Source organism: Heptranchias perlo, unplaced genomic scaffold, assembly GCF_035084215.1.
Source record: "Heptranchias perlo isolate sHepPer1 unplaced genomic scaffold, sHepPer1.hap1 HAP1_SCAFFOLD_891, whole genome shotgun sequence".
NCBI classification, from domain to species: domain Eukaryota; kingdom Metazoa; phylum Chordata; class Chondrichthyes; order Hexanchiformes; family Hexanchidae; genus Heptranchias; species Heptranchias perlo.
In genome coordinates, this window is record NW_027139931.1 from 1 (window position 1) to 13,244 (window position 13,244).

The following is a 13,244-nucleotide window of genomic DNA, read 5'->3' on the forward strand; positions in this document are numbered from 1 at the left end:
TAGAGCGGGGGGGGGAAGAGCGGGGGGGGGAAGAGCGCGGGGGGGGAAGAGCGGGGGGGGGAAGAGCGGGGGGGGGAAGAGCGGGGGGGGAAGAGCGGGGGGGGGAAGAGCGGCGGGGGGGGAAGAGCGGGGGGGGAAGAGCGGGAGGGGGAAAGAGCGGGGGGGGGAAGAGCGGGGGGGGGGAAGAGCGGGGGGGGAAGAGCGGGGGGGAAGAGCGGGGGGGGGAAGAGCGGGGGGGGAAGAGCGCGGGGGGGGGAAGAGCGGGGGGGGAAGAGCGGGGGGGGGAAGAGCGGGGGGGGGAAGAGCGGGGGGGGAAGAGCGGGGGGGGAAGAGCGGGGGGGGGAAGAGCGGGGGGGGGAAGAGCGGGGGGGGGGAAGAGCGGGGGGGGGAAGAGCGGGGGGGGGAAGAGCGGGGGGGAAGAGCGGGGGGGAAGAGCGCGGGGGGGGGAAGAGCGGGAGGGGGGAAGAGCGGGAGGGGGGAAGAGCGGGAGGGGGAAAGAGCGCGGGGGGGGGAGAGCGGAGGGGGAAGAGCGCGGGGGGGGAAGAGCGGGAGGGGGAAGAGCGCGGGGGGGGAAGAGCGGGAGGGGGAAGAGAGGGAGGGGGAAGAGCGGGGGGGGGAAGAGCGGGGGGGGGAAGAGAGGGAGGGGGAAGAGCGGGAGGGGGGAAGAGCGGGAGGGGGGAAGAGCGGGAGGGGGAAGAGCGCGGGGGGGGAAGAGCGGGGGGGGGAGAGCGGGAGGGGGAAGAGCGCGGGGGGGGGAAGAGCGGGAGGGGGGAAGAGCGGGAGGGGGAAGAGCGGGAGGGGGGAAGAGCGGGAGGGGGAAGAGCGGGAGGGGGGAAGAGCGCGGGGGGGGAAGAGCGGGGGGGGGGAGAGCGGGAGGGGGAGGAGCGGGGGGGGGGAAGAGCGGGGGGGGAAGAGCGGGAGGGGGAGGAGCGGGGGAGGGAAGAGCGGGAGGGGGAAGAGCGGGAGGGGGGAAGAGCGCGGGGGGGGAAGAGCGCGGGGGGGGAAGAGCGCGGGGGGGGAAGAGCGGGGGGGGGAAGAGCGGGGGGGGGAAGAGCGGGGGGGGGGAAGAGCGGGGGGGGGAAGAGCGGGAGGGGGAGGAGCGGGAGGGGGAAGAGCGGGAGGGGGAAGAGCGGGAGGGGGAAGAGCGCGGGGAGGGAAGAGCGGGAGGGGGAAGAGCGCGGGGGGGGGAAGAGCGGGGGGGGAAGAGCGGGGGGGGGAAGAGCGGGGGGGGGAAGAGCGGGGGGGGGAAAGCGGGAGGGGGAGGAGCGGGGGAGGGAAGAGCGGGAGGGGGAAGAGCGGGAGGGGGGAAGAGCGCGGGGGGGGGAAGAGCGGGGGGGGGAAGAGCGGGGGGGGGAAGAGCGGGGGGGGGGAAGAGCGGGGGGGGGAAGAGCGGGAGGGGGGAAGAGCGGGAGGGGGAAGAGCGCGGGGGGGGGAGAGCGGGAGGGGGAAGAGCGCGGGGAGGGAAGAGCGGGAGGGGGAAGAGCGGGAGGGGGGAAGAGCGCGGGGGGGGAAGAGCGGGGGGGGGAAGAGCGCGGGGGGGGAAGAGCGGGAGGGGGAAGAGCGGGGGGGGGAAGAGAGGGAGGGGGAAGAGCGCGGGGGGGGGAAGAGCGGGAGGGGGGAAGAGCGGGGAGGGGGAAGAGCGGGAGGGGAAGAGCGGGGGGGGGGAAGAGCGGGAGGGGGGAAGAGCGGGGGGGGGAAGAGCGGGGGGGGGAAGAGCGGGAGGGGGAAGAGCGGGAGGGGGGAAGAGCGCGGGGGGGGAAGAGCGGGGGGGGGAAGAGCGCGGGGGGGAAGAGCGCGGGGGGGGAAGAGCGCGGGGGGGAAGAGCGCGGGGGGGGAAGAGCGGGAGGGGGAAGAGCGGGGGGGGGAAGAGCGCGGGGGGGGAAGAGCGCGGGGGGGGAAGAGCGCGGGGGGGGGAAGAGCGGGAGGGGGGAAGAGCGGGGGGGGAAGAGCGCGGGGGGGGGAAGAGCGCGGGGGGGGGGGGAAGAGCGCGGGGGGGGAAGAGCGCGGGGGGGAAGAGCGCGGGGGGAAGAGCGGGAGGGGGAAGAGCGGGAGGGGGAAGAGCGGGAGGGGGAAGAGCGCGGGGGGAGGGGGAAGAGCGGGAGGGGGAAGAGCGGGAGGGGGAAGAGCGGGAGGGGGAAGAGCGCGGGGGGAGGGGGAAGAGCGCAGGGGGAGGGGGAAGAGCGCGGGGGGGAAGAGCGCGGGGGGGAAGAGCGCGGGGGGAGGGGGAAGAGCGCGGGGGGGAAGAGCGCGGGGGGGAAGAGCGCGGGGGGGAAGAGCGCGGGGGGAGGGGGAAGAGCGCGGGGGGGGAGGGGGAAGAGCGCGGGGGGAAGAGCGCGGGGGGAGGGGGAAGAGCGCGGGGGGAGGGGGAAGAGCGCGGGGGAGGGGGAAGAGCGCGGGGGGAAGAGCGCGGGGGGGAAGAGCGCGGGGGGGAAGAGCGCGGGGGGAGGGGGAAGAGCGGGAGGGGGAAGAGCGCGAGGGGGAAGAGCGGGAGGGGGAAGAGCGGGAGGGGGAAGAGCGCGAGGGGGAAGAGCGGGAGGGGGAAGAGCGGGAGGGGGAAGAGCGGGAGGGGGGAAGAGCGCGGGGGGGAAGAGCGCGGGGGGGGAAGAGCGCGGGGGGGGGGAAGAGCGCGGGGGGGAAGAGCGCGGGGGGGAAGAGCGGGGGGGGACTGGACCCCGGGGAGAGTCGGCACCTTCAGGGACTGGACCCCGGGGAGAGTCAGCACCTTCAGGGACTGGACCCCGGGGAGAGTCGGCACCTTCAGGGACTGGACCCCGGGGAGAGTCGGCACCTTCAGGGACTGGACCCCGGGGAGAGTCAGCACCTTCAGGGACTGGACCCCGGGGAGAGTCGGCACCTTCAGGGACTGGACCCCGGGGAGAGTCAGCACCTTCAGGGACTGGACCCCGGGGAGAGTCGGCACCTTCAGGGACTGTACCCCGGGGAGAGTCAGCACCTTCAGGGACTGGACCCCGGGGAGAGTCGGCACCTTCAGGGACTGGACCCCGGGGAGAGTCGGCACCTTCAGGGACTGGACCCCGGGGAGAGTCGGCACCTTCAGGGACTGGACCCCAGGGAGAGTCGGCACCTTCAGGGACTGGACCCCGGGGAGAGTCAGCACCTTCAGGGACTGGACCCCGGGGAGAGTCGGCACCTTCAGGGACTGGACCCCGGGGAGAGTCGGCACCTTCAGGGACTGGACCCCGGGGAGAGTCGGCACCTTCAGGGACTGGACCCCGGGGAGAGTCGGCACCTTCAGGGACTGGACCCCGGGGAGAGTCAGCACCTTCAGGGACTGGACCCCAGGGAGAGTCGGCACCTTCAGGGACTGGACCCCGGGGAGAGTCAGCACCTTCAGGGACTGGACCCCGGGGAGAGTCGGCACCTTCAGGGACTGGACCCCGGGGAGAGTCGGCACCTTCAGGGACTGGACCCCGGGGAGAGTCAGCACCTTCAGGGACTGGACCCCGGGGAGAGTCGGCACCTTCAGGGACTGGACCCCGGGGAGAGTCAGCACCTTCAGGGACTGGACCCCGGGGAGAGTCGGCACCTTCAGGGACTGTACCCCGGGGAGAGTCAGCACCTTCAGGGACTGGACCCCGGGGAGAGTCGGCACCTTCAGGGACTGGACCCCGGGGAGAGTCGGCACCTTCAGGGACTGGACCCCGGGGAGAGTCGGCACCTTCAGGGACTGGACCCCAGGGAGAGTCGGCACCTTCAGGGACTGGACCCCGGGGAGAGTCAGCACCTTCAGGGACTGGACCCCGGGGAGAGTCGGCACCTTCAGGGACTGGACCCCGGGGAGAGTCGGCACCTTCAGGGACTGGACCCCGGGGAGAGTCGGCACCTTCAGGGACTGGACCCCGGGGAGAGTCGGCACCTTCAGGGACTGGACCCCGGGGAGAGTCGGCACCTTCAGGGACTGGACCCCAGGGAGAGTCGGCACCTTCAGGGACTGGACCCCGGGGAGAGTCGGCACCTTCAGGGACTGGACCCCGGGGAGAGTCGGCACCTTCAGGGACTGGACCCCGGGGAGAGTCGGCACCTTCAGGGACTGGACCCCGGGGAGAGTCGGCACCTTCAGGGACTGGACCCCGGGGAGAGTCGGCACCTTCAGGGACTGGACCCCGGGGAGAGTCGGCACCTTCAGGGACTGGACCCCGGGGAGAGTCGGCACCTTCAGGGACTGGACCCCGGGGAGAGTCGGCACCTTCAGGGACTGGACCCCGGGGAGAGTCAGCACCTTCAGGGACTGGACCCCGGGGAGAGTCGGCACCTTCAGGGACTGGACCCCGGGGAGAGTCGGCACCTTCAGGGACTGGACCCCGGGGAGAGTCAGCACCTTCAGGGACTGGACCCCGGGGAGAGTCAGCACCTTCAGGGACTGGACCCCGGGGAGAGTCGGCACCTTCAGGGACTGGACCCCGGGGAGAGTCGGCACCTTCAGGGATTGGAGGCGGTTATGAGGACGTGCCAGACCCATCGCCCTGCCCCCTCTCCAATACTCACCCCCCACAGTTTGAGACACTCCTTCCGGATATCAGCCTGTCGTGTCTCATTCAGGTTCCTGCAGGAGAAAAACACAGACTTAGATCCATGGGCTGCACTGTACCAGGTCTGAGATTACCCAGGCCACAGAACACCATTAACCAGATAACTACCTTCAGCACGTGACCATTAACCAGGTAACCAGCTTCAGACACCGTGACCATTAACCAGGTAACCAGCTTCAGCACCGTGACCATTAACCAGGTGGCTAGCTTCAGGCACCGTGACCAGGTAACCAGCTTCAGCACGTGACCATTAACCAGGTAACCAGCTTCAGCACGTGACCATTAACCAGGTAACCAGCTTCAGACACTGTGACCATTAACCAGGTAACTAGCTTCAGGCATCGTGACCAGTAATCAGCTTCAGATACTTTGACCATTAACCAGGTAACTAGCTATTGACACCATAACCATTAACCAGATAACTACCTTCAGACACCATGACCATTAACCAGGTCACCAGCTTCAGACACAGTGACCATTAACCAGGTAACTAGCTATTGGCACCGGGACTATTAACCAGGTAACTACTTTCAGACAAGGTGACCAGTAACCAGAGTTCTCGTGATTCTGGAACTGTCCCTCTCGATTGGAAAATTGCACATGTCACTCCGCTTTTGAAGAAAGGAGAGAGAGGGAAACCAGGGAATTATAGACCAGTTAGCCGAACATCTGTTGTGGGGAAAATGCTGGAGTCTATAATTAAGGATAGGGAGACTGAACACTCGAGAATTTTCAGTTAATCAGGGAGCCAGCATGGATTTGTGAAAGGTTGGTCATACCTGACAAACCTGACTGAATTTTTTGAAGCGGTGACTAAAGTAGTGGACAGGGGAATGTCAATGGATGTTATTTATATGGACTTCCAGAAGGCATTTGATAAAGTCCCACATAAGAGATTGTTAGCGAAGATAGAAGCCCATGGAATTGAGGGTGAATTATTGACTTGGTTAGGAGACTGGCTGAGTGGCAGGAGACAGAGAGTAGGGATAATGGGAAGGTACTCACATTGGCAGGATGTGACTAGTGGAGTCCCGCAGGGATCTGTCTTGGGGCCTCAATTATTCACAATATTTATTAACGACTTAGATGAGGGGAGAGAGAGCCACATATCCAATTTGCCGATGACACAAAGATTGGTGGCATTGTAAGCAGTGTAGATGAAAACATAAAATTACAAAGCGATATTGATAGATTAGGTGAATGGGCAAAACTGTGGCAAATGGAATTCAATGTAGACAAATGTGAGGTAAAATAATCAAGAAGGCAAATGGAATGCTGGCCTTTATATCGAGAGGACTGGAGTACAAGGGGGCAGAAGTTATGCTGCAGCTATACAAAACCCTGGTTAGACCGCACCTGGAGTACTGTGAGCAGTTCTGGGCACCGCACCTTCGGAAGGACATATTGGCCTTGGAGGGAGTGCAGCGTAGGTTTACTAGAATGATACCCGGACTTCAAGGGTTAAGTCACGAGGAGAGATTACACAAATTGGGGTTGTATTCTCTGGAGTTTCGAAGGTTAAGGGGTGATCTGATCGAAGTTTATAAGATATTAAGGGGATCGGATAGGGTGGATAGAGAGAAACTATTTCCGCTGGTTGGGGATTCCAGGAGTAGGGGGCACAGTCTAAAAATTAGAGCCAGACCTTTCAGGAGTGAGATTAGAAAACATTTCTACACACAAAGGGTGGTAGAAGTTTGGAATTCTCTTCCACAAACGGCAATTGATACTAGCTCAATTGTTACATTTAAATCTGAGATAGATAGCTTTTTGGCAACCAAAGGTATTAAGGGATATGGGCCAAAGGCAGGTATATGGAGTTAGATCACAGATCAACCGTGATCTCACTGAATGGCGGAACAGGCTCGAGGGGCTGAATGACCTCCTCCTGTTCCTGTGTAACTGCCTTCAGACAAGATAAAGAGGGAACTTCTCACATCGCGCGCTGTGACTGTCAACCAGGAAATCAGACAGCGTTCCTGTTCCTGATGGAAAGTGGGTGGATATCAAGTGAATACAGGATCAGCACTGTGTGCGACGTCTCCCCTGTCGAATATCACTGTCTGAGCTCACAGATGAAGAAGGATCAGTTGGGGCCGGCGCCAGGGGGACTGGAGCCCGAAGGGGAGGAAAGCCGGAGAGAATAGGTGCGGAGTTTAAACAAGGTTGGAACTCACGAATCACGGATGAAGGCGTGGATTTTAGCGAGAGCCTTGACCTGCATCATGGCATGGCTGGAAGGGAGAAGAGAAAGAGAGAGAGACTGGTTACTCACACTGGGGGACGGCGAGGGGGGGCGGCGAGGGGGGACGGGGAGGGGAGGGGACGGGGAAGACGGTGAGGGGAGGGGAAGACGGTGAGGGGAGGGGAAGACGGTGAGGGTGAGGGTGAGGGGAGGGAGAGACGGTTGGTGAAGGAGACGGGGAGTGGAGGGTGAGGGGAGGGTGAGGGTGAGTGGAGGGTGAGGGTGAGCGGAGGGTGAGCGGAGGGTGAGGGTGAGGGGAGGGTGAGGGTGAGGGTGAGGGGAGGGTGAGGGTGAGGGTGAGTGGAGGGTGAGGGTGAGGGGAGGGAGAGACGGTTGGTGGAGGAGACAGGGAGACGGTGAGTGGAGGGTGAGGGGACGGGGAGATGGTGAGGGGAGGGGAAGACGGTGAGGGGAGGGGAAGACGGTGAGGGGAGGGGAAGACGGTGAGGGGAGGGGAAGACGGTGAGGGGAGGGGAAGACGGTGAGGGGAGGGGAAGATGGTGAGGGTGAGGGTGAGGGGAGGGAGAGATGGTTGGTGAAGGAGACGGGGAGACGGTGAGTGGAGGGTGAGGGTGAGGGGAGGGTGAGGGGAGGGTGAGGGTGAGTGGAGGGTGAGGGTGAGGGGAGGGTGAGGGTGAGGGTGAGGGGAGGGTGAGGGGAGGGTGAGGGGAGGGTGAGGGTGAGGGTGAGTGGAGGGTGAGGGTGAGGGGAGGGTGAGGGTGAGTGGAGGGTGAGGGTGAGGGTGAGTGGAGGGTGAGGGTGAGGGGAGGGTGAGGGTGAGGGGAGGGTGAGGGTGAGTGGAGGGTGAGGGTGAGGGTGAGTGGAGGGTGAGGGTGAGGGGAGGGAGAGACGGTTGGTGGAGGAGACAGGGAGACGGTGAGTGGAGGGTGAGTGGAGGGTGAGGGGAGGGTGAGGGTGAGGGGAGGGTGAGGGGAGGGTGAGGGTGAGGGGAGGGTGAGGGTGAGGGTGAGGGTGAGTGGAGGGTGAGGGTGAGTGGAGGGTGAGTGGAGGGTGAGCGGAGGGTGAGGGTGAGGGTGAGGGGAGGGTGAGGGTGAGTGGAGGGTGAGTGGAGGGTGAGGGTGAGGGGAGGGTGAGGGGAGGGTGAGGGGAGGGTGAGGGTGAGTGGAGGGTGAGGGGAGGGTGAGGGTGAGGGTGAGTGGAGGGTGAGGGTGAGGGGAGGGAGAGACGGTTGGTGGAGGAGACAGGGAGACGGTGAGTGGAGGGTGAGGGTGAGTGGAGGGTGAGCGGAGGGGGAGGGGAGGGTGAGGGGAGGGTGAGGGGAGGGTGAGGGTGAGGGTGAGTGGAGGGTGAGGGTGAGCGGAGGGTGAGGGGAGGGAGAGGGTGAGGGTGAGGGTGAGGGGAGGGTGAGGGTGAGGGTGAGTGGAGGGTGAGGGTGAGGGGAGGGAGAGACGGTTGGTGGAGGAGACAGGGAGACGGTGAGTGGAGGGTGAGGGGAGGGTGAGGGTGAGGGTGAGGGGAGGGAGAGACGGTTGGTGGAGGAGACAGGGAGACGGTGAGTGGAGGGTGAGGGTGAGGGTGAGTGGAGGGTGAGGGGAGGGTGAGGGTGAGGGTGAGGGGAGGGAGAGACGGTTGGTGGAGGAGACAGGGAGACGGTGAGGTGAGGGTGAGGGGAGGGTGAGGGGAGGGTGAGGGGAGGGTGAGGGGAGGGTGAGGGTGAGGGTGAGGGGAGGGAGAGACGGTTGGTGAAGGAGACGGGGAGACGGTGAGTGGAGGGTGAGGGGAGGGTGAGTGGAGGGTGAGGGGAGGGTGAGGGGAGGGTGAGGGTGAGGGTTCCGTGTGAAGGAGGCAGGGACTCACCGCTGGTTGGACGTCAGCATGTATTGGTAGAAGTCAGTGTCGGATTTGATGATGTCCAGAGGTACCACACTGACCACATCCTGCTCACTCCCTCTCAGATGGTTGAGCTTCAGATTGATGTTGAAGAGATATTCCCGAATCGAATCTGTCCCAGAGTTCAATCCTCGACACACCACGTACCTGGGACAACACGGAGTGAGAGACGACCGTGTTACTACACCAGGAGACAGAGAAACCCCAAATCACAAAATGATCTCAAGGCATTGGAGGGGATGCTGTAAAGATTCGAAGAATGATACCAGAACTGGAGCGTATATCTGCTGCCTGAGAAAGGACTGAGGGGTGATATGTTAAAGGTCTGTCAGATTATCAAGGGTCGTAAGAGGAGGGGTGGGGCCGATTAGGGACCATAAAGGAGATCTACTCATGGAGGCAGGGGGCATGGCTGAGGTACTAAATGAGGACTTTGCATCTGTCTTTACCAAGGAAGAAGATGCTGCCAGAGTCTCAGGAAAGGAAGATATAGTTGAGATGGGCTAAAAATTGATAAAGAGGAGGTACTGGAAAGTCTAGCTGTACTTAAAGTAGATAAGTCACCCGGTCCGGATGGGATGCATCCGAGGTTGCTGAGGGAAGTAAGGGTGGAAATTGCGGAGGTGATGGCCATAATCTTCCAAATATCCGTAGATACGGGGGTGGTGCCAGAGGACTGGAGAATTGCAAATGTTACACCCTTGTTCAAAAAAGGGTGTAAGGATAAACCCAGCAACTACAGGCCAGTCAGTTTAACCTCAGTGGTGGGGAAACTTTTAGAAACGATAATCTGGGACAGAATTAACAGTCACTTGGACGAGTATGGATTGATTAGGGAAAGTCAGCACGGATTTGTTAAAGGAAAATCGTGTTTAACTAACCTGATAGAGTTTCTTGATGAGGTAACAGAGAGGGTCGATGAGGGCAATGTGGTGGATGTGGTGTATATGGACTTTCAAAAGGCGTTTGATAAAGTGCCGTACGGTAGGTTTATCATCAAGATTGTGGCCCATGGAATAAAGGGGGCAGTGGCAACATGGATACAGAATTGTCTAAGGGACAGGAAACAGAGAGTAGTGGTGAACGGTTGTTTTTCGGACTGGAGGGAGGTGTACAGTGGTGTTCCCCAGGGGTCAGTGCTGGGACCACTGCTTTTCTTGATATATATTAATGACTTGGACTTGGGTGTTCAGGGCACAATTTCAAAATTTGCAGATGACACAAAACTTGGAAGTGTAGTGAACAGTGAGGAGGACAGTGATAGACTTCAAGAGGATATAGACAGGCTGGTGGAATGGGCGGACACGTGGCAGATGAAATTTAACACAGAAAAATGTGAAGTGATAGATTTCGGTAGGAAGAACGAGGAGAGGCAATATAAACAAGAGGGCACAATTCTAAAAGGGGTTCAGGAACAGAGAGATCTGGGGGTATATGGACACAAATCATTGAAGGTGGCAGGGCAGGTTGAGAAAGCAGTTAAAAAAGCAAACGGGATCCTGGGCTTTAAAATAGAGGCATCGAGTACAAAAGCAAGGAAGTCATGATGAACCTTTATAAAACACTGGTTCGACCACAACTGGAGCATTGTGTCCAGTTCTGGGCACCGCACTTCAGGAAAGATGTGAAGGCCTTAGAGAGGGGGTGCAGAAGAGATTTACTAGAATGATTCCAGGGATGAGGGACTTTAGTTACGTGGATAGACTGGAGAAGCTTATAGGACCACCCTCTTTTTCCTAATATAACTATCAAAGTTCTTCGTATTGGTTTTGATATCCCTTGCAAGTTACTTTTCATACTCTCTTTTTGTAGCTCTTACTATCTGTTTTGTGACCCTTTGTTGATCTTTGTATCTTTCCCATTTGCCAGGATCTGTGCCATTTTTTGCCTTTTTGTATGCCCTTTCCTTATGTCTTATACTGTCCCTTACCTCTTTAGTTGTCCATGGCTGTTTTTTTTGGCAAGTAGAGTTCTTGCCCCTCAGGGGTATAAACCGATTCTGTATCACGTTAAATGTTTCTTTAAACATTTCCCACTGATCATCAGTCGTTTTACCCATTAACAGATTTGCCCAGTTTACTGTGGACAGTCTCTGTCTCATCCCATTGAAGTCGGCCTTACCCAAGTCTAGAATCTTAGCAGCTGACTCGCTTTTTTCCCTTTCAAACACTGCCTTGAACTCGATCATGTTATGATCACTATTGGATAGATGTTCACGCACAGTTAAGCCGTTAACTAAATCTGGTTCATTACTCATTACTAAATCCAGTATGGCTTGCCCCCTTGTTGCCTCTAGGACATACTGCTGTAGAAAACTATCCCGGACACACTCAAGAAATTCACTACCTTTCTGACAGTTGCTAGTCTGCTTTCCCCAATCTATGTGAAGGTTAAAGTCCCCCATTAAGACCACTATGCCTTTCTTACACGCTTGTCTAATCTCTGCATTTATACAATCTAGCACTTCAGAGCTGCTGCCAGGGCTCCTATACACAACTCCCACTATAGTCTTAGATCCTTTCCTATTTCTCAATCCAACCCATAAGGTCTCTGTTGGCTGCTTACCACTCGTTATATCCTCCTTTATCACTGAATTGATTTCATCTTTAATCACTAAGGCTACTCCTCCCCCTCTTCCATTTTCCCTGTCTCTCCTGTAGACCTTATAACCTGGTATATTTAGTTCCCAATCCTGACCATCCTGCAGCCATGTCTCAGTAATAGCTATCATGTCATACCCTCCAATTTGAATTTGAACCTGTAGTTCATTTAATTTATTCCTTATACTCCGTGCGTTTGTATATAGAACTCTTAGTTGGGCCACACACCCTAGCCTGACCTTCAGCTTTGATGCTGGGTTAATCGCCTTACGCCTTCTAGTTTTCACTTTATCTGTCGTGTCTAAAGTACACTTTCTTTCCGCTGCTCGACACTTTTCCCTTTCATTTGTTCTTGAACAACTGTTTGAACTATTTGTATTGTAAATTTCCCCTGGGTCTTCCCCTAGCTTACTGCTCTCAACTTTACTCCCTTCTGACTCCCCGCTCAGGTTCCCATCCCCCTGCCACTCTAGTTTAAACCTTCCCCAAGCTGGGATTGTTCTCCTTGGAACAGAGACGGTTGCGAGGAGATTTGATCGAGGTGTTCAAAATCATGAAGGGTCCAGACAGAGCAGATAGAGAGAAACTGTTCCCATTGGCGGAAGGGTCAAGAACCAGAGGACACAGATTTAAGGTGATTGGCAAAAGAACCAAAGGTGATAGTGATCATAATACAGTTAGATATATCATTGTTATGGAAAAGGACAGAGATGGAACAGGAGTAACAGTTCACAATTGGGGAAAGGCCAATTTTACTGAGCTGAGAAGTGATTTAGCAAAAGTGGACTGGAAACAGCGACTTGAAGGTAAATCAGTGTCAGAGCAGTGGGAGGCATTCAAGGGGGAGATTCAAGGGGTTCAGAGTAAACATGTTCCCACCAAGAAAAAGGGAGGGAGTCCCAAATCTCGAGCCCCCTGGATGACAAGAAGCATTCAGGGTAAGATAAGGTAAAAAAGGGAAACTTATGTCAGACACCGAGAGCTCAATACGGCAGAAAGCCGAGAGGAGGATAGAAAGTGCAGGGGTGAAATTAAACAGGAAATTAGGAAAACAAAGAGAGGGAATGAAAAAATATTCGACGGTAAAATCGAAGAAAACCCAAAGATGTTTTATAAATACATAAAGAGCAAGAGGATAACTAAGGAAAGAGTAGGGCCCATTAGAGACCAAAAAGGTGACCTATGAGTGGAGGCGGAAGATGTGGGGATGGTTCTTAATGAATACTTTGCGTCTGTCTTCACAAAGGAGAGGGATGATGCAGAGATTGTAGTTAAGGAGGAGGAGTGTGAAATATTGGATGGGATAAACATAGTGAGAGAGGAAGTATTAAGGGGATTAGCATCTTTGAAAGTAGATAAATCACCAGGCCCGGATGAAATGTATCCCAGGCTGTTAAGAGAAGCCAGGGAGGAAATAGCGGAGGCTCTGACCATCATTTTCCAATCCTCACTGGATACAGGCGTGGGGCCGGAGGATTGGAGGACTGCGAACATTGTACCGTTGTTTAAAAAGGGAGAAAGGGATAGACCGAGTAATTACAGGCCAGTCAGTCTAACCTCGGTGGTGGGCAAATTATCGGAATCAATTCTGAGGGACAGGATAAACCGTCACTTAGAAAGGCACGGAGTAATCAAGGACAGTCAGCATGGATTTGTTAAGGGAAGGTCGTGTCTGACTAACTTGATTGAATTTTTTGAGGCGGTAATAAGGAGGGTCGATGAGGGTCGTGCGTTTGATGTAGTCTACATGGATTCTAGCAAGGCTTTTGACAAGGTCCCACATGGCAGATTGGTCAAAAACGTAAAAGCCCATGGGATCCAAGGGAATGTGGCAAATTGGATCCAAAATTGTCTCAGTGGCAGGAAGCAAAGGGTAATGGTCGACGGGTGTTTTTGTGACTGGAAGGCTGTTTCCAGTGGGGTTCCACAGGGCTCAGTACTCAGTCCCTTGCTTTTTGTGGTCCATATTAATGACTTGGACTTAAACGTGGGGGGCAT

The 13,244-nt window shown here is 58.0% G+C and overlaps 1 protein-coding gene across 1 annotated transcript in view; it reads right to left on the reverse strand.

Moving 5' to 3' along the window:
- Positions 1-4,506: 4,506 nt before the first annotated feature.
- The window catches only part of LOC137319798 (cap-specific mRNA (nucleoside-2'-O-)-methyltransferase 1-like), a gene marked incomplete at both ends in the record, with an annotated part of 70,024 nt that continues 61,286 nt past the window's right edge, over positions 4,507-13,244 (reverse strand). The window contains 3 exons of the mRNA XM_067981731.1: positions 4,507-4,564; positions 6,728-6,784; positions 8,614-8,793. Of these exons, the coding sequence (XP_067837832.1) occupies positions 4,507-4,564; positions 6,728-6,784; positions 8,614-8,793 (295 nt within the window). The remainder of the gene's footprint in view (positions 4,565-6,727; positions 6,785-8,613; positions 8,794-13,244) is intronic.